This window comes from Danio rerio, chromosome 13, assembly GCF_052040795.2.
Source record: "Danio rerio strain M-AB ecotype USA chromosome 13, GRCz13ab, whole genome shotgun sequence".
NCBI classification, from domain to species: Eukaryota; Metazoa; Chordata; class Actinopteri; order Cypriniformes; family Danionidae; genus Danio; species Danio rerio.
Window position 1 is genome coordinate 53,338,784 of NC_141033.1, and position 26,549 is coordinate 53,365,332.

The 26,549-nt window shown below is 39.1% G+C and overlaps 2 protein-coding genes across 16 annotated transcripts in view; both read left to right on the forward strand.

The window, feature by feature from the left end:
- Positions 1–2,310: 2,310 nt before the first annotated feature.
- znf518a (zinc finger protein 518A) overlaps positions 2,311–26,549 on the forward strand; it is a 33,255-nt gene continuing 9,016 nt past the window's right edge. For 8 of the 15 annotated variants that reach the window (XR_015506438.1, XR_015506433.1, XR_015506432.1 and 5 more), the window contains exons 1-3: positions 2,311–2,415; positions 19,885–20,460; positions 25,129–26,325. Coding sequence is in view for 3 of the 15 variants with exons in the window: in XM_087279823.1 (XP_087135949.1) it covers positions 19,902–20,460; positions 25,129–26,325 (1,756 nt within the window). In the remaining 12 variants the exon portion in view is untranslated. Of the gene's footprint in view, positions 2,416–19,871; positions 20,461–25,128; positions 26,326–26,549 lie in introns of those variants that run through there. The other 7 variants (XR_015506430.1, XR_015506429.1, XR_015506431.1 and 4 more) reach the window with 2 other exon arrangements.
- On the forward strand, positions 5,421–7,788 carry LOC147841228 (E3 SUMO-protein ligase ZBED1-like). Its single transcript, XM_087279834.1, has 2 exons — positions 5,421–6,951; positions 7,071–7,788. Exons 1-2 carry the CDS (start codon positions 5,467–5,469, stop codon positions 7,524–7,526), a joined length of 1,941 nt encoding a protein of 646 aa, XP_087135960.1. The 5' UTR covers positions 5,421–5,466; the 3' UTR covers positions 7,527–7,788.

The following is a 26,549-nucleotide window of genomic DNA, read 5'->3' on the forward strand; positions in this document are numbered from 1 at the left end:
CGCTGAGGCCATCTTCCAGCCTCCACCACCGTGACTGAAGCTCTGCACAAGACTTTTGGCCAGCGGAGAAATTAAAATGGTCGTGCCCAACTGAGTCTGGTTCTCTCAAGGTTTTTTTTCTTCACTCCCATCAGGTGAAGTTTTTTTTTCCCTCTCCGCTGTCGCCTCTGCCTCGCATGGTTCAGGATTGGTAGAGCTACGCATCGATGAATTTGCTCTTCAGTGTTTGAACTCTCAGTAATGATTAAATCACACTGAACTGAGCTAAACTGAACTGAACTTAAACACTAAAAACTGAACTACACTGTTCCAGTTACTATGACCATTTATGTGAAGCTGCTTTGACACAATCTACATTGTAAAAGCGCTATACAAATAAAGCTGAATTGAATTGAATGACATAAACCAACTCGTTTGACCACCTCTGATAACAGGGAGCCTTTGGAGATTTCCAATAAAATAATCATCTTTTTAGCTGTAGTCATGCCAACTATCAGGGCTCGCTGTGTTAATAGAAAGGTGTCCATTATATTACAATACCCAGAAATAGCCAAACTGTAGTCAGGTTGAATATTTAAGCGCTGGAAAACTATTATTTTCTTTTATAACATACATTTTAAATAAATAAAGTTTGCAATTAACGTGCATGTATTTTCTTTTCTCACATACATTATAAATAAGTAAATGAATAAATAAATGGATAAATAAATAAATAACTTTATAAAAATTGCAATCAATATGCATGTATCTCACATGCATTAAAAACAAAGATAAATAAATAAACAACAAAAGTTTACAATCATTGTGAACATAAGGTCTTTTCGCACATATATTTTAAGCAAATATATAAACAAATCAATTAACTAATAACGAGTTTACAATCAATATGCATATTTTTTGTCTCACATACATTACAGAACAAAGATAAATAAATAAATAAACAAATCAATCAATCAGTTAATAACAAGTTTACAATCAATGTGCGTGTATTTTCTTTTCTGACATACATTATAAATAAATGCATAAATAAATAATCTAATACATTTGCTTCCAAATATTTCACATACATAAAACAATTAATTAATTGTAAAAGTTTACAATCAATCTGCGTGTATTTTCTTTTCTCACATATTTTTAAATGAATAAATTAATAAAATAAATAAATTTACGTAAATAAACAAACAAACAAACAAATAAATACCAAAAGTTTACTATCAATGTGCGTGTATTATCTCTCGCTTATTTTTTAAATAAATGAATAAATAAACAAATACCAAAAATTTACAATCACTGTAAAAATATTTTCTTTTCTCTCATACATCATAAATAAGTGTATAAATAAATAACCTAATTACATTTTCTTACAAATATTTCCCATGCATTAAAAAAAAATAAAAATAAAAAAATAAAAAAATTGTAAAAGTTTACAATCAATGTGCATGTATTTTCTTTTCTCACATACATTATAAATAAATAAATAAATAAATAAGTAATGAACCAAATTAAATTGTTTACAAATATTTCACAAACATTAAAAATAATTAATTAATTAATTGTAAAAGTTTACAATCAATGTGCTTGTATTTTCATTTCTTACATATTTTAAATATATAAATAAAATAAATTAAATAATTAATAAAATAAATAAATAACAGTTAATATACATAAATAAACAAACAAACATGTAAATACCAAAAGTTTACAATCAATGCGTGTATTATCTCTCGCATACTTTTTAAATAAATGAATAAATACTCAAAGTTTACAGTCAATGTGCAAGTATTTTTTTTCTCACATACATTATAAATAAATAAATAAATAAATAAGTAAATAAAGTTTAAATATATAAACAAAAACAAACAATTAAATGGCTAAAGTTTACTATTAATGTGCTTGTATGATATTTTCTCGCACACATTTTAATAATAAATAAATAAATAAATAAAAATAAGCAAACAAACAAACAAGCAAACAAACACCAAAGGTTTATAATCAACATGCATGCATTTCTTTTCTCCCACACTCTCGTATGCATGCATGTTAAAGCGCGTGTAATAAACAGCGCAGAGTGACGCATTAACAGCCTCTATATGGCCGTTATAAACAATGCAGCGTGTAAAAAGAGGAAGCACATGCTATCTCCACTTCTCTGTCATGCACAAAGCATCAAATCTACAGCCGCATGAATGAAACAGCATGCAACTCCATGCACGATCAAATAAGCATGCCTCTGAGCGCCAACAGAAACGAAACGCATGCAATTTAGGGCATGCAATTAGATATAAGTGTGATGTGGCACGCAGGTAATCCACTTTTGTCATGGACTTGAGCTCTTTTTGTCCCCGGATTGAACTGTCATGGCTGCCGTACACTGTTGACTGATCCTGACTGGACTGCTGGAGGCGGAAAAGCAGTGTAAGTTCGATACTTTACATGCATTTAAATGCGATTTCACGCATGCATCGGGTTAACCTTGACTTTTTGGAGGGGATTAAAAGCTTGAGGAGATGTAATTTCGCACGCGCGTAAAGGCACGAAAATGCACTCATGTTTGTTGCTCAACTTTACTTTACGCAGGATTTAAGGCTTGCTAAGGTAAAGTTGAACTCTATCGAACATGATTTGCGTTGGATTTCATGTTGTGTTGCATAGAGTCGGACTTAAAACTTTATAACACGGTCATTGCATTGTGACATGATGAGTTCAGCTGAAGCACAGGTGCGAACTGATCGCGTTTGAACTTCTCACCGCGCAAAACGCAGCTACTTTTATTATTACTCTTGATTAATGTCAGCTTGTTGAGTCAATATGTGTCCATAAATATACATTTAGTTAAACCATGCTTGCAAAAAAGCACAAATGTCTTTGTCATTGTACTTGGGTGTGCACCTTGAAGCTAAAAAATTGCATTTTTTAAAATTTTAAACAGCAACTTCTACATTTATTGAATGTTTTAGAGCTATTTATAAGAATGCACAAGATCCACCCAACAGAAAGCTAGGTTAATCAGATAGGAAAACTATGCTTACATAACACTACAGTGATGTTTATCTTATTATACTTTGTGGAGCTAACATATAGTCTGTTTTTATTCATCATTTATTGAATATTTTAGATTTAAACTTCAGATTCACCCAATAGAAAGGTAGATTATTATTAAAACATTAACAGTGGAATAATAAAGATGGCATCTTTTTATTTTAAAGAGTGCCATGATATTACCATGGTACGTGGATTGCTACTATTAATTGGTGTAATTTAATTGTTACGTACATACTACAGATATTAGGAAGAATAACCCCAAATATGTGATTAAACTGAATAAAGACATTAAAAACCAAAGATATTAGTGTAAACATATCAATTTGTGGTGGGATTCAGTGTTTAAAAATCATGGTGATACCATACTTAACAGCAGCACACACTTATATTTCAATCAGAGGGAATTGTAATAAAGACATTGTAGAAAAGGTTCAGTTGTCCCACATTATATATATATATATATATATATATATATATATATATATATATATATATATATATATATATATATATATATATATATTGTAGTAGATTATAATAAAAAAATAACAGTGGAATAATTCAAATTGTCTTTTTTATTTTTTTTAAAGAATACCATGGTGTTACCATGGTACATGTGCAGATACTGCTTGCTACTATTAATTTATAAAGTAGTCATTTAATAGTGATACATACTACATATACTAAGAACTAGCTTTAAATGGGTAAACAAACTGTGAAATAAAATAAAAAAATATTAGTACAAACATCATGTTTAAAAATCATGGTAATACTATAGTAGCACACAACACGCTTATAATTCAGTCATTGAGAATTGTAAAAAAGACATTGTAGAAAAGGTTCAGTTGTCCCACATAAATCAAATATATTGTAGTAGATAATATTATAAACAATAACAGTGGAATAATAAAGATTGCATGTTTTTTAGGAATACTATCTTAGTACCATGGTACATGATAATTTTTTTCTACTAATAATCGTAGTGGTATAATTACAGACATACTACATGTAAGAATTAATCTTAAATAAACTGTGAATAAAGACAATAAAAATAAGCAGATATTGCTTGCTGCTATTAATCTATAAAGTAGTCATTTAATAGTTATACATACTACATATACTAAGAACTAGCTTTAAAATGGGTAAATAAACTGTGAAATAAAGAAAAATTATATATATATATATATATATATATATATATATATATATATATATATATATATATATATATATATATATTAGTGAAAACAGTTTTGTATCATGATTTAGTGTTAAACAAATCATGGCAATTCCACAGTACTGAATAGCACACGTGTATTATTTAGTCATTGTTTTTTTATTTATTTATTTTTTTTTTTATTGAAAGAAAAACAAGGTGAATTATTACATACAAGGGTTTGACAAGACTTTTTTTTTTTTTTTTGATACATTCAACCCCCCCCCATAAACAACCTCCCCTTCAAAAAGAGAAAAAAAAATTAATAAATGGACAAATAATAAAAAAATTATAATATATATAAAAAGATATAATAATAATAATAATAACAATAATAACAATAATAATAATAATAATAAAAATAACAAAAATTAATTAATTAATTAATACTAAATTAAATATTTACATAGTAACAGAGTTTTTATAGTACAATGAGCAAGTATTAAACAGTAATGTTTGCCCATCGAGATTGATTGCATTATCCTTATAAGGATAGTCTATTAATTTTAGTTTTGGGGAAGTGTTTGGCCTTTTTAAAGTATGAGATCATTGGATTGCATACTGTATAAAAAGATTTAGTGAATCCTCTAAGAGAGTATTTAATTTTCTCCAATCTTAAAAACAGCATCATATCACTAAACCAGAGTGAAACTAAAGGTGATTTACTTGATTTCCAATCAAGCAATATTCTTCTCCGAGCCTTAAGACACGCGAAGGCATAAGCGTCTTGATAATTATTGGACATGACTATATCTTGTTCAAGTACTCCAAATATTCAGTCATTGTTAACTGTAATAAAGTCATTGTAGGACAGATTTAGTTGTCTAATATAAATGTATATGCATATATATATATATATATATGTGTGTGTGTGTGTGTGTGTGTGTGTGTGTGTGTGTGTGTGTGTGTGTGTGTGTGTGTGTGTGTGTGTGTGTGTGTGTGTGTGTGTGTGTATGTATGTATGTATGTATATATATATATATATATATATATATATATTAGGGATGTAACGGTATTGTAAATACCGTCGTACCGCAATAAAATTTTTTTCCGATATTACCGTGGTCGGATGACTCGGTAAAACTTAAGATCTGTTGAGAAAAATTCTCAGGCGAATGGAGCGTACGGGCCAGCTGGAACTACAGTTCCCATCAGCCCATGCGTGCCCAACATCCTTTGCGGTCTGTTGTCACTACAGTAATGCGGAAATGGAGGGTGCTGGAAGTAGCGGCGAAGGAGAGCTGAAAATGGTTGAAAGAAAAGCGTGTTTTAAATCTGATGTGTGGAAGCATTTTGGTTTCTCTCTGAAGAGAAACGAGAAAGGAGAAAATGTGACTGACAAAGAAAAAACGATATGCAGGCACTGCCAGACTGTGATAAAATACAAGTTGGGGAATACGAGTAACATGAGGAGCCATTTGTTTAATCATCACCCCGAAAAGGTACGTGAAGATATGGGGAGCAAAATCAAGCCGGGTCAAAAGACTATAAAAGAAGTGTTTACAGCCTCTCTCCCTCAAAACAGTGTGAGAGCACAAAGAATCACGAGATGCATTGGTGAATATATAGCCAAAGACCTACGGCCCTTTTCGGTAGTGGACAATGAAGGTTTTAAGAGGCTAGTAAACATGCTGGAGCCAAAGTATAAAATCCCATCGCGGCCACACTTTAGTCAAACTGTTTTACCAGCTCTTTACAAAGAGACAAGGGAGAAAGTTGCACAGAGCCTCAAACAAGCAGAGTGCATTTCAATCACAACAGACGGGTGGACTTCACGAGCCACTCAGAGCTATGTTACCATCACAGCACATGCTATGACAAGTGAATGGGAGATAAAAGCTTTTGTCCTACAGACACGTGTACTCTTTGAGTCACACACTGGACACAACATAGGCGAGGTGTTAAAAGCTGCTGTTTCAGAGTGGGAGCTTGACATGATTTACAACAACAATCACCAGGGCATCGCTGTGGTTACTGACAATGCAAGAAACATGGGTGTGGCAGTGAAAGAGGCTGGTCTGTCCCCACATGTAAAGTGTTTTGCTCACACCTTAAACCTTGCATCCCAGGCAGGTTTGAAGGTAAACCGTGTCAGTCGTCTGCTTGGCAGAGTGAGGCGTGTAGCAGCGTTTTTTCACCGCAGTTCAACTGCAACAGCTGTGCTGACCTCCAAGCAGCAAATGTTAAACCTGCCAGTACATAAACTGATAATGGATGTAGTAACTAGGTGGAACAGCTCACTTGACATGATTGAGCGCTACCTGGAGCAACAACAGGCAATTGCTGCAGCCCTACTAAGTTCTGAAGTTAGACACAATGCACGTGAAATAGACACTGTAGATCCAGCTGACATCGCAGATGCTGAGGACATAGTTAAACTTCTCACACCCTTGAAAAAAGCAACCACTGTGCTGTGTGATGAGTCTCGACCAACAGTCTCTCTTATCATGCCTCTTAAACACATGATACAAGCGAGCATGGCACCATGCAATGCAGACTCAAACACCGTCTCTCAAATGAAGGCAGCAATACTGAATGATTTGGCAGACCGTTACCAAGGGGAGCAAGCAGAGTTTCTGTATGAGAGCAGTGCGTTGGACCCCCGGTTCCGGGCACTACCCCATCTGAATAACAGCGAAAGGGATGACATTTTCATCAGGCTCAAGTTAAAAGCAGCACAGATGCAGAACCAGGTATTTGTTTGAAAATACTTTGTGTGTGTGACTTTTTTTTTTTAAGAGTTCCCAATATTTAATAATTATGTTTGCGTGTCTAACATTTACATTTTTTTAAACTCTGCTTGCTTCTGCAGAACCCCAGAGAAGAGGAAGGTGCAGCATCAGGCAGCCATAAAGATGTGGCTGGGCAGTTAAAAACTTACCTGCCACAAAAAGCACATGCTGTGGGAGGTGTTTCTCCTCCATCCAAAAAGACTGCTCTTGAAGATCTTTTTGGTGATTCTTTTAGTCATAGGGACTGCAGAACACCGCACACTGCTCAGATTGATGCAGACATTGAGATGTATCGCAAAGAGACCTCTATCTCTCTCACGGTTTGTCCTCTCAAGTGGTGGAAAGAAAACGCACAACGTTACCCACTGCTGTCAACCTTGGCCATGTCCTATCTATCTGTCCCAGCAACCTCAGTCCCAAGTGAGAGGGTTTTTTCTGTTGCTGGGGACATTGTAAATGCCCAAAGAGCCCAGCTTTTGCCAGATAATGTTGATATGCTAATTTTCCTTAAAATAAACCTGTCTCTGTCTGAATAAGTGAGTGCGTGACTAAATGAGGTGAGTGTTTTCAAATACTCATTCAGCACATGGTCCAGCTGCAATTAATATGCTGCTATTTTTTTTTAGTTTAAGAATACTAAATTGAAACTTTACATTTTTTTGGGGTTTAAGAATTTTTTGTTATTTAAATTGAAAACTTGAAGTTCCTGTATGAAAGTTTACAGAAAGATGGCTAATTTTTATGCCATTGATATGTTCAGTGTTCTGGTAAACTGTTTAATAAACACTTCTGGCACTTACTTAGAGTTTCTTCATTATTTTTTTTTCTCTCTAAATAATTCAATAAATACCGTACCGTGCCATTCATACCGAGGTATTACCGTACCGTGAAATTCTGATACCGTTACATCCCTAATATATATATATATGTGTGTGTGTGTGTGTGTGTGTGTGTGTGTGTGTGTGTGTGTGTGTGTGTGTGTATATATGTGTATGTATGTGTGTGTGTGTGTGTGTATGTGTGTGTATGTATGTGTGTGTGTGTGTGTGTGTGTGTATATATATATATATATATATATATATATATATATATATATATATATATATGTGTGTGTGTGTGTGTGTATGTATATATATATGTATATGTATATGTATGTGTGTGTGTATAATTGTAATTAAGACGTTGATTTATTGTAACTTAGAGAAGTTTTAGTTAGCAAACAGTTAGCAAATAATACAAAATTTTATAGTAATTCATAGTAAATATTATAGCGTTTTTGAAACATTTATTATACTGTAATTTAATATACTGTAAATGTTATGGTATTTACAACTCTGTCAATGAAAGCTCCATCACACTGTAGTATATTAACCATAGTGGACTGATTAACTAATAAACACTAGGAATGTAACGGTATTAAAATTTCACGATACGGTAATACCTCGGTATGAATGGCACGGTACGGTATTTATTGAATCATTTAAAGGAAAAACAAAACTATTGAAGAGACTCAAAAAAAGTGCCAGAATGTTCAGGTTACCTTAACACTGAACAGATCAATGACATACAAATGATCTATCTGTAAACTTTCAAACAGGAACTTAAATTATTCAATTTTAATAACAAAAAATATTAAACCATATAAAAAAAAAACACCACTCGAAAGGACAAGCCATGAGTGAGGTAGAGGTCTCTTGGTGGTACAAGTCAATGTCTCCATCAATGTGAGCAGTGTGCTGTGTTCTGCTGTCCCCTTGACTAAAGGAATCCCCATCATGTTAGTCGTATTCCCCGACTTGTATTTCAGCAGTCTGGCAGTGCCTGCACACCCTTTTTTCTGTCACCTTTTCTTCTTTCTTGTAGGGCTGCTCGATTTTGGAAAAAATCATAATCACGATTATTTTGGTCATAATTGTAATCACGATTATTTAAAACGATTACTGTTGAAGTCAAAATTATTAGTGCTCCTGAGAATATGTTTTTTTTTTTTTTTTAATAAATATTTCCCAAATGATGTTAAACTGAGCAAGGAATTTTAACAGTATTTCCTATAATATTTTTTCTTCAAGGCTTATTTGTTTTATTTTAGCTAGAATAAAAGCAGGTTTAAATATTTTGAAACCCATTTTAAGGTCAATATTATTAGCCCCCTTAAGCAATATATTTTTGATTGTCTGCAGAAGAAACTACTGTTATACAATGACTTGCCTAGATACTCTAGACTAGCCTTTGAATGTCACTTTAATCTAAATGCTTGTATTTAGAAAAATATCTAGGAAATTATTATGTGCTGTCATCATATCAAAGATAAAAGAAATCAGTCATTAGAAATGAGATATCAAAACTATTGTGTTCAGAAATAAGTAAAAAAATCTTCTTTCCATTGAACAGAAATTGGGCAAGAAAAGGGTTGCTTATATTCAGGAGGGCAAATAATTCTGACTTCAATGTATACATACAGTTATTTTCCTCCCTGCTAAGGAAAAATAAATACAATAGAATAAAAATATGAAACAAACTGTGCTTTAAGCATCTTCACTGTAAGAATAAAACTTAAGCTACAAAAATCCTTCAGTCAAGAGCAGAGAGGGATTTTCACGTTTTGTTTGATTAATAATAAAAACAACATTGCGCACTGTCTCTTTAATGGTTTCTCTTTCACGTGTCTTTTGATCCTCAACTCGTAACTCGTTTGTTTATTACACAAATGAGGGTTATTATGAATAATCACTAAACATTGCGTTTTGACACCTCTTTGACCATTAAAGCGCTCACGCTAAGATGACTTAAGATGTCTGCGCCTCATCCGTTTCGCGAGGTGCGCAATGCGGCGCCAGGCGCAAGTATAATTCCAGCTTCAGTGTGCGTATGAGACCGAATGCTGACTGGCCGCATGCTTCTGGCTGCGTGCGCGTGGCGCACACACATAAGCACGCAGTCTTTCGCGCTTTTAGGAGCAACAGCTGGAAAGGGGGCGGTATATGATGCAATAATCGTTTATCTCGATTAATGCTTTTTCATAATCGTTTGAAGCCAAAATCGAAATCGGATTTTCCATTAATTGCACAGCCCTACTTTCGTGTTTCTTTTCAGAGAGAAACTGAAATGCTTCCACACATCTGATTTAAAACCCGCTTTAGGTTCGACCATTTTTAGCTCTTTTTCTTTGCCGCTACTAGCAGCACACTCCATTTCCGCATTACTGGATCTGTAGCGACAACAGACCGCAGAGGATGATGGCCACGCCTGGGCTGATGGGAATTGTAGTTTCTGCTACCTCCCATTCGCTCCATTCACCTGAGCAAACTTCTCACCAAAAGACCTATGATTTATTGAGTCACAACCACGGTAATATTGAAAGAAATTGCTATTGCGGTATTTACAATATCGTTACATCCCTAATAAACACTATAGTATATTTTAGTTTTTACTACAGTAAACAGGGGTATTGTTGTATTATTTTCCCCCCTATGAATCTGTTGATTACCTTATATTAGCTGTTGTGTTATAGTAACTATAGAATCACCACAGATTATTTCAGGTACTTTACTATAGTATAGACCTTTTTCTTGGAACGCAAAATTACCCATAATGCTTTGCGTGTATGCGCAAGGAGAATGCGAAGAACTTCGGGTCGGCAGCTGATGCGTGTAATCAGTCACATTTAGACAGCTTTGAAACGATAGTTTTAATCTATTTTACCTGCTTTTATCCTCTTTGAACTAACACTGTTGTCCATCAGCAGCATCTCCTGGACTGATCATTTACAGAAATGTGATCTAATAGGATGTAAAACAGCTGCTGTGAGGCGTTTTCCCCTCGTTGTCAGACGGCATCTTCTGCAGTTTAAATGAAGCCTCGTCATCGCTAAAGTCAACATTTTCTCTTTATTTCAGATATATAACCAGCCCAAACACATGTAGTTCACCAAAATGTTTGACACACACACGTAGCCTGTACTGTGCCACTGACACACTGATTTAATAACTGTGACAAAGTGAAAATATAGGCTAGTGTCATTTCCAAATGACAGAAAAACACAAACCGTGGTGAAAACAACACACGAAATAAAACACAAACGGCTCGCGATTAGAATGAACAGCAAATCAGCAGCAGAGCATCAATAACAGACTTTTATTGCTCATTTTTGTAAATTGCACGACTTTCAAACCTTTCTCTCTCTCTCTCTCTCTCTCTCTCTCTCTGTGTGTGTGTGTGTGTGTGTTAGGGTTGTAACGGTATGAATTTTTTACGGTATGATAATCGTCTAAAACAATACCACGGTTTGACGGTTTCGTGGTATACGGTATTAAATAGTAATTCTCATAGCAAAGACCCTGAAAAGAATAAGAACACGTTTTCTGACTGAACAAAGGTTTTATTTCAACAAACTTTTGAAAGAACCATTTTAATAGAACTATAGAAGTCTTTTATAAAAATAAACTGAAAAATTTCCCATTTTAATAAATTAAATTATAAGGAATAAACAAGCAAGGTCTTTTAAGATTAGACAAAAATAAACTTAAACTGTCCTTCCTTATAAGCAGGATAAATGGGAGACCAAAAGTGCAATACCAAGTTTATGGCTGTAAACATGTATTTAAAGCGTTGTTTTTTTCAGTCTAGGTTGTGATGAAGAAATGTAAGCATGTTGAGATTTTCAGGACTTAATCTTGACCGCTGAGGTGAGAGAATGTGTCCACTTGTACAATGAACAAATAAAAAAATAAGAAAATAATAAATAATGTGTCAAAGTCCAAATAAACATGGTGCAAATCCTCAGTAAAAAATAGATATAAATATTTACTATACTATAAATAGTTACATAACGAAACTAGATTCAATATGGAACATCCTTAGGTTTTATGTGCCAGCATGGATATGGTTGTCAGTGGATATGGATTTGGATATGGTTGTCTGCAATGCAGACAAACAGCTGCACCTTCATTTGCGTCTTTTGAAAACAGCAAGAGCAGCAGTTCGTCTTTGCTGTGTCACTGTTTTGTCATGTTTCTGTGCTGCTGTGCATGCAAAAGTATTTAGTATGAGAATTATTTCATGCAAAACTTTTTTTTTTGCGTTTTATTTAGCCGCGCATAAATGTATGCCTTTCTCTCATTCCGTGTTGTTCAAAAAGCTCAGTGTTGGTCCACAAACAAAAGCGAAACCTATGCTTATTGGTTGTGATATAGCGAGTTTGAACCAATCTGGGCATGGAGGAGGGACAATGCATCAATGTATCGTGTCTGGTTTGTCCGTAGACACAGTGACGAGCGTTTCTTTGTCAAATCAGCGTTGTCAAATTTTGATGACGTAACCGCACTGATTCCGGAGCCTCTGAAAGTCCGCGAATGTTATGTGATACAGCACTGGAAAGCTGAGATTCTCTTCTTTCGGAATCGGATCAGCGGATCAAAAGTTATTAAACATTTAAGAGCAATACTTATTTTTAGCCGCGGGCAGCTGTCTCGGTCTTTAAGGGTTAAAACCGTTGATATGCAATTGTTCATGGTATGATAATCGTGCACGTTCAAATCGTGGTAGACCGTCATACCGGTATATTGTTACAACCCTAGTGTGTGTGTGTGTGTGTGTGTGTTAAAGAGCCGCTGAGCTAACAGCTGACAGGCCGGGAACGCACACACACACTGTATTTCTGATGGCAGACACGTGAACTAGGAGAACGTTTTTCTCGTATTTCTGACGCGCTTGAACCACACGTGACAGATTATAACAGCTTTAACAGACACATTTCTAAGTTGTGTGTCACAAAAACACTCTGTTATCCATTAAAAACGTTATTGAAACCCATTTTCGGAGCGTAAATTACCAGTTGTACACGCTGTAAACGGAAGTTTTTAGCATTCTACCTGAAGACGCTGGTCGCTATGGCGCCCTCCATGCAGCAGCCATGAAAAAGCTCTATAGTTCAAAAACACTGCAGTATGTACTATAAAGTACTGTATTATTTTGTGATGTGGGAGAACATGTTGTGCAGTCACTGCTTATGCAACAGTATTATGATTTTTGTGGCTCAGTTGAATGACTGTTAGACATTATCTGCAGGAAAGGCGTGCGTTATATCAATTACTCAACCCATTTAATCCCAGTGGTCACAACTGTAATCATGTCTTGCGTTTTGTTTCTGGAAGCTGTAATAGTGTTTTTTTGGCTTTGGGCATGGTGGCTCAGTGGTTATCACTGTGGCCTCACAGCAAGAAGGTCACTGGTTCGATTTCTGTGTGGAGTTTGCAAGTTCTCCCTGTGTTGTGGGTTTCCTTTGGGTGCTCCGGTTTCCCTCACAGTCCAAACACATGCGCTATAGGGGAAATGATGAACTAAATTGGCCGTAGTTTATGATTGAGTGAGTGAGTGAGTGAGTGAGTGAGTGAGTGAGTGAGTGAGCGAGTGAGTGAGCGAGCGAGTGAGCGAGTGAGTGAGTGAGCGAGTGAGCGAGCGAGTGAGTAGTGAGTGAGTGAGCGAGTGAGTGAGTGAGTGAGCGAGTGAGTGAGTGAGCGAGTGAGTGAGTGAGCGAGTGAGTAGTGAGCGAGTGAGTAGTGAGCGAGTGAGTGAGTGAGCGAGTGAGTAGTGAGCGAGTGAGTGAGTGAGTGAGTGAGTAGTGAGCGAGTGAGTGAGTAGTGAGTGAGTAGTGAGCGAGTGAGTGAGTGAGAGAGCGAGCGAGTGAGTGAGTGAGCGAGTGAGTGAGAGAGCGAGCGAGTGAGTGAGAGAGCGAGTGAGTGAGAGAGCGAGTGAGTAGTGAGCGAGTGAGTGAGCGAGTGAGCGAGCGAGTGAGTGAGGAGTGAGTGAGTGAGTGAGTGAGTGAGCGAGCGAGCGAGCGAGCGAGTGAGTGAGTGAGCGAGTGAGTGAGCGAGTGAGTGAGTGAGAGAGCGAGTGAGTAGTGAGCGAGTGAGTGAGCGAGCGAGTGAGTGAGTAGTGAGTGAGTGAGCGAGCGAGCGAGTGAGTGAGTGAGTGAGTGAGTGAGTGAGTGAGCGAGTGAGTGAGTGAGTGAGTGAGTGAGCGAGTGAGCGAGTGAGTAGTGAGTGAGCGAGTGAGTGAGTGAGCGAGTGAGCGAGTGAGCGAGCGAGTGAGTGAGCGAGTGAGCGAGTGAGTAGTGAGCGAGTGAGCGAGCGAGTGAGTGAGTGAGTGAGCGAGTGAGTGAGTGAGCGAGTGAGTGAGTGAGTAGTGAGCGAGTGAGTGAGTGAGTGAGTGAGTGAGTGAGCGAGTGAGCGAGCAAGTGAGTGAGGAGTGAGTGAGTGAGTGAGTGAGCGAGCGAGCGAGCGAGCGAGTGAGTGAGTGAGTGAGTGAGCGAGTGAGTGAGTGAGAGAGCGAGTGAGCGAGTGAGCGAGCGAGTGAGTGAGTAGTGAGTGAGTGAGTGAGTGAGCGAGTGAGTGAGTGAGAGAGCGAGCGAGTGAGCGAGTGAGTGAGCGAGTGAGCGAGTGAGCGAGCGAGTGAGTGAGTAGTGAGTGAGTGAGTGAGTGAGTGAGCGAGCGAGCGAGCGAGCGAGTGAGTGAGTGAGTGAGTGAGTGAGCGAGCGAGTGAGTGAGTGAGTGAGTGAGCGAGTGAGCGAGTGAGTAGCGAGTGAGTGAGTGAGTGAGCGAGTGAGCGAGTGAGCGAGCGAGTGAGTGAGTGAGTGAGCGAGTGAGTAGTGAGCGAGTGAGTGAGTGAGTAGTGAGCGAGTGAGTGAGTGAGTGAGTGAGCGAGCGAGCGAGTGAGCGAGCGAGTGAGTGAGTGAGTGAGTGAGCGAGTGAGCGAGCGAGCGAGTGAGTGAGTGAGTGAGCGAGTGAGTAGTGAGCGAGTGAGTGAGTGAGTAGTGAGCGAGTGAGTGAGTGAGTGAGTGAGCGAGCGAGTGAGCGATCGAGTGAGTGAGCAAGTGAGTAGTGAGCGAGTGAGCGAGTGAGAGAGCGAGCGAGCGAGTGAGTGAGCGAGTGAGTGAGTGAGCGAGTGAGTAGTGAGCGAGTGAGTGAGTGAGTGAGTGAGTGAGCGAGTGAGTAGTGAGCGAGTGAGTGAGTGAGTGAGTAGCGAGCGAGTGAGCCAGCGAGTGAGTGAGCGAGTGAGTAGTGAGCGAGTGAGCGAGTGAGAGAGTGAGCGAGCGAGTGAGTGAGCGAACGAGTGAGTGAGCGAGTGAGCGAGTGAGTGAGTGAGTGAGTGAGTGAGTGAGTGAGTGAGTGAGTGAGTGAGCGAGCGAGCGAGTGAGTGAGCGAGTGAGTGAGCGAGTGAGTGAGCGAGTGAGTGAGCGAGTGAGTGAGCGAGTGAGTGAGTGAGTGAGTGTGTGTGTTTGTGTGTGTGTGAATGCAAGAATGTATGGGTGTTAAACTGGATTGCAGCTGGAAGGGCATCCTCTGCATAAAACATATGCTGAAATAGTTGCCGGTTCTTTCCGCTGTGGTGACCATTAATTAATATAGGACTAAGCCGAAGGTAAATGAATGAATGTTTCATCGTCACATGATCTGATGCTCACACATCTAAAGAGATGTAAAGTTGTCAATGCTCACATTGTAACTGTTTGAATTAAAATAGTTTTCAATGGAAATCAGTTGAGTTCCAGCGCATTTCTGACTGTTTCCTATATTTACTGTATTTATTGACGTGTGTTCACCATTGCAAGCAGGTTTAAAGCTAATTTAACCAACATACGTAATTTGTGGGAAGTGTGTAGGATATTATGTAGGTGTAAGGAGTAAAAGGCATATTCTTAAATTCATTCATTCATTTTCCTTCAGCTTAGTCCCTTCATTAATCAGGGGTCGCCACAGTGGAATGAACCGACAACTTATGAAGCATATGTTTTGCTCAGCAAATGCCTTTGCAGCTGCAACCCAGTACTGGAAAACATCCATACACACTCATTCACACACACACACACACACACACACACACACACACGCACACACACACACACACACACACACACTACAGGCAATTTAGTTCAATTCCCCTATAGCTCATGTGTTTGGACTGTGGGTGAAACCAGAGCACCCAGAGGAAACCCATCCCAAAATGGGGAGAACCAACCCAGGCTCTTTGTGGAAACGTAGTCCCGCGGACATTTCTTGAGACCGCAGAATACGTCCTGGCGGGTACGCACGGCTGCAGTTTTGGTTTTTGCGAATCCGCGAGAGGCCGCTGTTGTGCGCTTTTTCGTTTTTGCATCTCAGACGCCTCTCGCGAGTGTGGTTCGCGTCCGCGCTGTTCTCGCGTGAACCCACCAGAGGCCGCTGTCTGACTGACTGGATGATTGACTGCGCAATCGGCCAACCCGCCCTCCTCCTTCCCTGAACCCAACCAATTTTACTGATCGACCCGCCGGCCCGCTCGCTTCCCTAAACCCGAGCAACAGTTTACAAAAAGCCGTCCAAAAAAAGAAAAGCCCTGATTTATTTTTTTCTACCGCGTTTTCGGATTTCACCACGTTCTCACCCTGTTACGAAACTCGTTCACTTAATTTTTGGGATTCTGTTTTTGTCTTACCTGTTTGCTGGAACCGCTCTTCCCCGGACTCGAAACCGGTCGCCGTGGTCGACTCCTCTCTGCATCTCGAGCCTGCCGACGTACACGGTGAGCTGAGTGGACAAACGGGTTGCAGCAGGGAAGCCCTCCACAAGGAGGTAAGCGGTCGGCCGGCAGGCTGGCAAGCACGATAGGGAACAGCGTCACACCGCCCCCCAGCGTTTGCTTAAAAAAAATTTACGCGGCCGTACGTACCTGCCTGGACGTATTCCGCTGTCTCCAGAAACGTGACTACCTATTCAGAATGAGCTTGGGTTGGGGAGAACATGCAAGCTCCACACAGAAACGCCAACTGGCTCAGTCAGGATTTGAACCAGCTACCTTCTTGCTGTGAGGCAACAGTGTGATACCACTGAGCCTTACACTATTCTTAAATTAAGAGGGAAAAATGGGATTAAACAGGTTAAAATAACAAGTAAATGTAATAAACAAGTGCATTTCTCTGTATGTGTATTGCAGATTCGTCACCTATCAGCATCATGATTATAAACCGTGGTGAAAATTACATTGATTATTGTGATATTACACTTTTTCTGTATGAGTATGAGCTTGAAAGTTTCATGAAAATATAATCGCATTGATAATTAATTATATATTAATTATATATTACAATTAAATATACAAATACAATCAATTATGTTACAATTTTTATGATCAGTTTTGTGAATGAACTCTCTGAAAGTAAACGGCATTACTGATTATAATATCGCAAGTTCTGTTTACAATCTGTCTGAAAGGCTGTAAACATTTCTTATTATGATTTCAATTCGAGGTGTGAACCAATACTGGTCTCATGGTTCGATTACGATTATCATGCCATCGATTCGGTTCAATTCGATATCACGGTGCATTGACCATGCTTTCCATACACAGTGTTATATTTTGGGGGGAGGCTATAACAAGCTTTCTGCGTAAACACACACACACACATAGACACACAGCATCAGGCTGTCTCTAATTCACACACATACACGCACGTGCCCTCGCCCGCCCGGGAACGATATTGTAAGATCGCCCACTCTGTTAAAATTACACCAGAGTTACCGACCGCTCCCGCGCTTTATTCAGAATTTTTTTCCCACGCCGCATGAAATCTGGTCGGGTCCCGTGACAATGCACAGGTACAGCCTGCAGACCTATATCAAGAAGTATCGTTGTAACAGCCGAGAGGAAAAGAGAGGGGAGGAAAAGTCACGTCAGCAGGTGAAATGGGCCACAGTGAGAGAGAGAGTTTACTTTCATTCCCTCAATCGCAGAGAAATAGGGGCTCCTGCTGTAAGTGTCAGTGAAAGACTGTCCAGAAAATACACACGCAGTGAAATTGTGCTCAGTTTCTGCGTTTTTAAGTAGTTGGCTGAACTTGGCTCCTGAGTGTTGTAAATACAACACTCAACTACAACACATATGCGACAGAGCGCATATGAGATAAATGGCGTCAGTATATAATAACCGGTTCTGATTATTACTGAACCGATACCGAATTGTTCGCGTCTGCATCGCGGTGCACCGAAGAAACAATTAATTTTGACACCCCTAATTTCAGTTGTGATAAATATTACAGTGTTATGTCTAGGGTTTAAACACAGCTGTGTGGCAACAATGTGTGAATATAACTAGCCTCTAATGCATAGGTTTCAAACGTGATACCTGTAATGCCGCAGCTCTGCACAGTTTTGCTCCAACCATAATCAAACACAGCTGATTCAACTAATCAAGGTCTTAAAGAATACTAGACACTATTAAGCAGGTGTGAGTTGGAGCTAAACTAAGCAGAGCTGTGGCTCTCCAGGAATTAAGTTTGAGACCACCCCTCTAATACGATACATTTCACTGACGTTACATTCAGCAGGTGAAAACTCTAATGGCTAAAGGACGGCTGCTTCTTACTCAGGGCTGTTTATGCTAATGAGGGAGAGGTGGGCACTTGTGGGCGGAGTTTTCCCCCTCTCATTACTCGTACAAAGGAAGAATGTTAATCAAAGTGATTATGCAGACTGATTTTTATTAAGTCTGATTATAGAAAAAAAATAAATAAATGTTTACCATTAGATGTCACGATCGGTGGTTGGGGAAAAAGGAGCGAGGACTCAATTGGAAAGAAATGGGTATTAATTATTCATTCATTAATTTTCTTGTCGGCTTAATCCCTTTATTAATCCGGGGTCGCCACAGCGGAATGAACCGCCAACCTATCCAGCAAGTTTTTTTTATGCAGCGGATGCCCTCCCAGCAGCAACCCATCCCTGGGAAACATCCACACACACATTCACACACACACACTACGGATAATTTAGCCTACCCAATTCACCTGTACCGCATGTCTTTGGACTGTGGGGGAAACCCGGAGCACCCGGAGAAAACCCACGCAAGCGCAGGGAGAACATGCAAACTCCACACAGAAACGGCAACTGAGCCGAGGTTCGAACCAGCGACCTTCTTGCTGTGGGGCGACAGCACTACCTACTGCGCCACTGCTTCGCCCGGTTATTAATTAATGGTAAAAATAAAATAAACAGCAAAATAAACTACCCTAAGGGAGAAAACACTAGCTAAACAAACAAACAAACTTGACTGGGCAGGCTGGTAGGGATCAGGGCTGGAACACACGACAAGACAAGGAGAGAAACGGTGACATACAATGACAAACTGGCACAGGACAGCAGACATGTGGGGATTATAATCTGTAGTAAATTAACACACAAACAGATGAACATAATTAGTTAATAATGGGTTAACAAGGAGGGTGGGACGAGACAATAGACGGAAGAGCACATGACACAGAGACAACACAAGCCATGCGCACACATTAGACAAGACTAGAACATGCAGCCAATGAGAGAACTCATTACCTCCGCGATCACAATAACAGGACAAGACTGAAGCACGCGGCCACAGTGTCAACACAGAGCCACGTGCTTGGACAACACAAATAGACGCAGGACACGAGCACACGATAGATGAACACCTTACCGTGCGCTCACACATATGCAACGCGCATGTTTCATCTCAGCGTCAACCAAAACTGAAACCAACTAGACGAAGACGCTGAGAAGGAAACAGCACAATGCCGACAGAACAAAACACAAGCACGAGTACAAGAGCGCGCGCGTCCAAGGCATGCATAGCCCGTGCGGCCGCATCAAGCGGGAGCGTGCACTCTCTGCATACACCCACGACAGCGAGCGTGCACAGAGACACACAGGACAAGACCGAGCTTGTGTCCGGACTCTGCCACCAAAGAAATCACAAGACTAGAGTGGCAGTACCCTGACATTAGAGGCATGATATATTCACACACTGCTGAGACACAACTGTGTTTAAGCCCCTTATAGAAGTGATTTTTGCATAATAGCTCCCCTTTAAAGTTGTTCATGTCTTTTATAGGGGTCTGTATAGCCAACATGAATGGGGTCAATGCCAACCCTCACACTCAGGTTGAAAAGGAGGAAACGGGCATTTGGCACAAACGCCTGCGTCTCAGGAAAACCTCCTTTTCTGATCAAAACACTGTGAAGGAGGAGAACAATGTTACTACATGTGAAGAGAAAGCAACAGGGGAGTCCAAGAAACGAGCGCTGAACACTTTCACCTGCTCCACATGCAACGACGGCATCTCCTTTAAACCTGGAGAATTAATCACGCACTTTAAGGTCATCCATGGAGGCGAAGGAAACCCACCGATGTTTCCATGCAGCATGTGTGATTTCTCCACATCAGTGTTTATTACGCTTCAGAAACACCGAATGAAACACAAGGACTGTTTGTTTACTTGTGATAGTTGTGAAGATGACGTTCAGCAAACATTGCCTCAACTAATCAAACATATTCAAACACATCACTCCCTCGATGGCCAATTCTACTGTACCAAATGCAAACTCTCTATGCAGGAAATTGAGCAGTTTGTGTGTCATTCTTGTCCACAACCAGTCAAAAGCAAGCATGAAGAAAGCATCACTAATGGTAAGTTGTGTATGCATGTCAGCTATCATCTCATTTCATTATTTTCTTATAATTCTCCTATATTTCTTTCTTCCAAATATATACATTTGAAGTCAGAATTATTAGCCCTGCATTGAATTTTTTTTCTTTTTTAAATATTTCCCAAATGATGTTTAACAGAGCAAGGAAATTTTCACAGTATGCTTGATAATATTTTTTCTTCTGGAGAAAGTCTTGTTTGCTTTATTTCGACTAGAATAAAAGCAGTTATTATTTTTTTAAAGCCATTTTAAGGTCAAAATTATTAGCCCCCTTCAGCAATTTTTTTTTGATAGTCTACAGCAGTGTTTCTCAACTGGGTCGCGGAAACATTTTTAGTGTGTGATAAAAAAAAAAAAAACAAAGCTTAAACTTTTTACTTAATTTGCTTATGCTGGACTTTTATTTTGAAATGCGTGTGTAACAACCCTACCGTTTGACATGTGAAATTTTTATATAAATATATATTATATATTGATGACAAAAAGCCTGAGGCCCTATCATACACCTGGCGCAATGTGGCGCAAGGCGCGGCACAATAGTCTTTTACTACTTTTAGCTCGGCGCAAGGGTCATTTTGAGGTGTTGCGCCACGCTGTTTAAATAGCAAATGCATTTGCGCTCAAATGTGCGCCCATAGGCGTTCTGCTCTAAAAAAGCAGACGTGTTTTGGCGCGTTGCTATTTTGAGAAACTGTAAATAGTCTGTTCTTTAGACCAGAACAAAGTCGGCAGAGCCGGCCCAAGGCATAAGCGAACTAAGCGGCTGCTTAGGGCCCCGTGGCCACCAGGGGGCCCCCAAGAGTGCTTGAAATTATTGTGTGACTTTCGTTTTAGTTTTTTGAGCTGTGGATAAGTGGTGGGACAAAATATATGCCCATTTATAGTGTTATTTCTGACCGCGATACATACTCGATACAGCCAACATATTTACCTAAATTTATAAAAGATCTGATTTAATTAATGAGTTTTCAACACCGACTGCAGCAGATAACCGCTTTAGCTACAGTACACCTAGCCGCCACCAGGTGGCGCTTCCCGTAATGGCGGATCATTAGACATACACCAGCGTCATGTAAACCACTGAGATGAGCCATTGCAATGGTGAAAATCTCAGGCATTCAGACACTTTCTTCTGACCAAGCTGGGCCAATGTATTTGTGTGTTTCAGACATCCAGCTCCCCTGAATTTGCCAGTAGTTTCTTTCTAACAGACGCGCTTTCACTTCACTATATCGCTCGCGCGTGCCCGCGGCCGGAGCAACTTCTTATGTGCTCAAACTTTTTAACTCCGCCAAAATATTTAAAGATATCAATAGGACATAAACATATAGTTAGAAAGGCCTTGCGTTTATTTGACTCTTCCAGACCTTGTCAAAGTCTTGTAGATGGTATTTTGGCAAAAAATATTAGGGGAATTAAAAAACTTAAATAGATGAGTAAATAACTAACTAATGTTCTCCACTGCTGACAACATACGTGCTCAGAGGACTCTGTGCTCACCTCTCAGAGCATTCTGATCAGTTGAAAAAAATAGTAGGAATACATATTTTTTATTAAAAATAAACCAGGGCTAAGCATAAAATGTTTCCATGTTTACATAAAATTAGTTGGTCAAGTTGTAATAAGTGCTTTAATTTTACAGAAAATTAGAAAAAAATAAATTAATATTTTGGCAGTTTTTTTCTTAAATGCACATTGCACTAAATTGAGATTCTGCTGCTGTGATAGAGATGTGCTCTCTTCAGTCATAAACTGCTCTCTGCACATCAGCATTTTGAAGCTTGTTTGACAGATGTGCACTTGTTTTACATTGTTGCAATTCTATAAATGCGTGTTTATAAAAGAAATTCATCATAAATTTTTGATGCATTTTCCCCCTTCATTTACCAAAATTGTGATATATTGTGGCTGGTTTTCTTGTGATCTATCAACATATCGCAGAATCATTGATACCGTGATTGAAGAGGTAGTGCCCGGAACAGCAGCAAAATGCTTTTTCATGAACTTGGTAATAAAAAATATGCTTCTGATTTATACAATTGACAGTTGGTAAATACACTGCAAAAATGATTTTCTTTCTTATGGTTTTTGTGTGATTTTTAGTCCAAATATCTAAAAATTCTTAAACCAATAAACATTTTCTAGACAGATTTTTCGTCAAAATTGTTAACTTTTCATTAAAAAAAGCTCAATAATCTGCCAATTAGGGTAAATAAAAAATATTGCTTTAGGTTTTAAATAAGATTATTTTACTGATCTCATTGGCAGATTAATTTGTTTTAAAAAAATTCACTTAATTTAGAATTATTTCTGAAAACTGAAAAAAATTTGTACGTTTACTAATTTGACTGATATGCGAGTATGTCTAGAAAATGCTTCCTGATTTAGTTTGATTTTAATTTAAATAGATGTTTTAAGTTATTTGAACTACAAAATACAATATGATTTTTTTCAGTGTTAACATTTATATCCAATTAAAAAAAATGTATCTTTATTGTCACTATGTTTGACTGTTTGGCAGCGTCTTGTGCCTGAATAATAATAAAAATAAGTATGTTATTGGCTACTTCCAGCTGCTTTTGTTTCTGCCAGCCCATATTAATGTTTTGTGTCTAATTATTTAGATTTGTGGCAAGTAGTCATAAAAAGTTGGATCAATAGGAAGTTGTTTCTGCAGATTAATATTTAGAATTGTCTTAAAACATATATTTTTTGATGTAAGCAACACAGCTACAGCGAATAAAATCGATAATGTGTGTTTTAAATTTATAGTGTGCGAATTATCAAGGATTGACGATAATTTTTCATATTGTTTGCACCAAGGGGGCCCCAAATAAAATCCTGCTTAGGGCTCCCTGAAGGCTTGGGCCGGCCCTGAAAGTCGGTCTATTGTCTGGCGCAAAGTGCGCCGGCTTACACACTACACACAAGATGCAATACGCAAATATCTTTAAATATGAAAAAGATATAGTATATTAAGGATATATAGAGGATATAAATATAAAGGATTAAAATATTACGAAACATATTAATTTCTAGCCTTCATGAATTTAAAAACCACTGCCTTCATACTTTCTTCATCTCGGGAGGCTTTTTCAGTTCATTCAATTTGCTTTTGTATAATGTTATTATTGTTAGCAGTATTATTTATTATATCCATATTTATATTTGTTTTATTAAAAACAAGCTTAGATTTGCCCACTTGTCAGGTTTTAGACAATATAAGGCACAGCATGTGTTTTAGGATATAACTCAGGTTTTTGACCACACTTTGTTATTATTAATCATTACATACTACACACATATATACACGCCCTTTATATAAATATATATGTATATATATATATCCTTAAGATATTATATCTTTTTCAAGTGTAAAGATATTTGCGTATTGCATCTTGTGTGTAGTGTGTAAGCCAGGCGCACTTTGCGCCAGACAATAGACCGACTTTGTTCTGGTCTAAAGATCAGACTATTTACAGTTTCTCAAAATAGCAACGCGCCAAAACACGCCTGCTTTTTTAGAGCAGAACGCCTATGGGCGCAGATATGAGCGCAAATGCATTTGCTATTTAAACAGCGTGGCGCAACACCTCAAAATGACCCTTGCGCCGAGCTAAAAGTAGCAAAAGAGTATTGCGCCGCGTCTTGCGCCACATTGCACCGGGTGTATAATAGGGCCCTAAGTCTTTTTATTAAATTCAATACGTCTATATTTTAAACTTGTTATAAAGTTCTACATTGTGATTTCCCCATCCTGTTTGAGCACTGGTTATCCAGGTTTGGTGATCCTGAAGAGTTCATATGCGGATCAGATTGATCCAATCTGATGTTGCTTTGAAAAACTGGCTGAATTACGTAATGTAATGTGTATTTATATTGCGCATTTATTGTGTATGGCCATACACCCAAAGCGCTTCACAATCATGAGGGGGGTCTCTCCACACCACCACTAGTGTGCAGCATCCATTTGGATGATGCGATGGCAGCCACAGGACAACAGCACCAGTGCGCTCACCACACACCAGCTATTGGTGGAGTGAAGAGACAGTGATAGAGCCAATTCAATAGATGGGGATGATTGGGAGGCCATGATCGTAAGGGCCGATAGAGGGACTTTGGCCAGGACACCGGGGTCACACCCCTGCTCTTTCACGAGAAGTGCCATGGGATTTTTAATGACCACAGAGAGTCAGGACCTCGGTTTAACGTCTCATCCGAAAGACGGCGCCCACTGACAGTGTAGTGTCCCCTTCACTTTTACTGGGGCATTAGGACTCACGCAGACCACAGGTTGAGCGCCCCCTGCTGGCCTCACTAACACCACTTCCAACAGCAACCTAGTGTTCCCTAGTGGTCTCCCATCCAGGTACTGACCAGGCTCAGCCCTGCTTAGCTTCAGTGAGTAACCGCTCTTGGGCTGCAGGGTGATATGGCTGTGGCCATCGTGATCACAGATTGCAAAAAAAGGATTACTAAATCCAGATAAATGTTATCCTGATTAAACCTTTTGAAAAACCAGGCCCAGGAGTGCAATACCTAGTGCAACCACTGGGTGTCAAACTTACATACCGCACCTTTAAACAAAATTTATTAGTCTTAATCACTGCTAATCACTAAATAACTCTCCCTTATTCTCACATCCCAGGTGTGAAGTTGGAGACGCCACAGAAAAACGATCTCCTACAACACATGGCTGCTGCGTGTCGGCGAAAATGGAGCCGAAGAAATTGGTGGAAAAAGCGAGAATCTTCTTCAAAAGAAGAAAACAATAACTTATCCCAGGAGTTGAAGCTTCTGCATCCTAAACCAGAACCCAAATGGCCGTCCACTTTACTGGACACCAATGGCATCTTAGTGGATCCAGAGAAGACTTTGGAAGAAACGAAGCAGTTTCTTGAAAGAACGGTTGTTAGTGGTAAGAAGTGGAGCATGTCTCTAAAAGATGAGCAGGACTTTGCTCCCCCACATTTAAATGGGATAAACCATTGGCGTGTTGGGAAAGATAAGATATCCGGACTGATGGAGAAAAACAATATAACCGTTCCCCCAGATTGCACTACGAAAGTGGTCGGATTCAAGATGGTGGACGGCAAAAAGCATTTAGTCCTCAGAGTCATTCCTTCAGACAAGCAAGATGAGGCGTTCAGATCTAACACTGTGAAACCAACCAATCAATCTTCGGTTGAGCCAAACGACACTGTTAAAGCTTCAGGAAACTGTTCTCAGGGGACTCCGGAAAGGATTTTATCCCCGGGACGATGTGCAACTCAACATAGCATTTCATCGTCAGTGATTGAGAGATGTAATAGCCAACAACAAGATGTCTACGATAACCGGGACTTCAATAACCTCCAACATAATCCAGTCAGAAAGACCAAAACAACCAATCTACGGTCCTGTGATGAAATAAACACTCATGCAGAACATCCAAAAGAGCAAGAAAAGCCTCTCAGTGGGTCAGAGCAAAACTCTAATGAGGATCTGAGCTCTGATGTGGGATCTGCGCAAGAGAAACGCGACCTGGCATTGGATCCAAATGCAGATCTGTGCTCCACTTTTGGGTTTGATTGCATTAGTCCATCTTTGAATAACCTGAGCGAGTCATTGTGTGGTTTTCAAAGTGCAGATGGAGGATTGTTATTCCACAGCGAAAGCACAAACAACTGCGACCCCAGAGAGGCTGCTGTGTTCCCGGTGGGTCAGTATGACTGCGAGAGGGAGAATCTGTGTGTTTCAGAGCTGAATCAGACGGTGGAGGAGCTGCCTTTGACTACAGTCAGACACTTACTGGATGAGTCTTCAAGTTCGGATGAACCACAGAGAGACTCAGCATGCACTGGAGGTGAGCAATGAGCAACGAACTGCATTAAAATCTGCAAATATCACATAACAAATCATTTTAATTTGCTTACTGCATGTAAAGATGTGTGTAAATATCTATTTGTTAAGTTGTGACGTATGGAGTACTCTTTGCGGGTACAAAACGCTACTCATTTGAATTGAGAAAATATTTGTTTATGACAACATTTGAGTCATTTCACATATTAAAGTGATTATTTTTAAAGA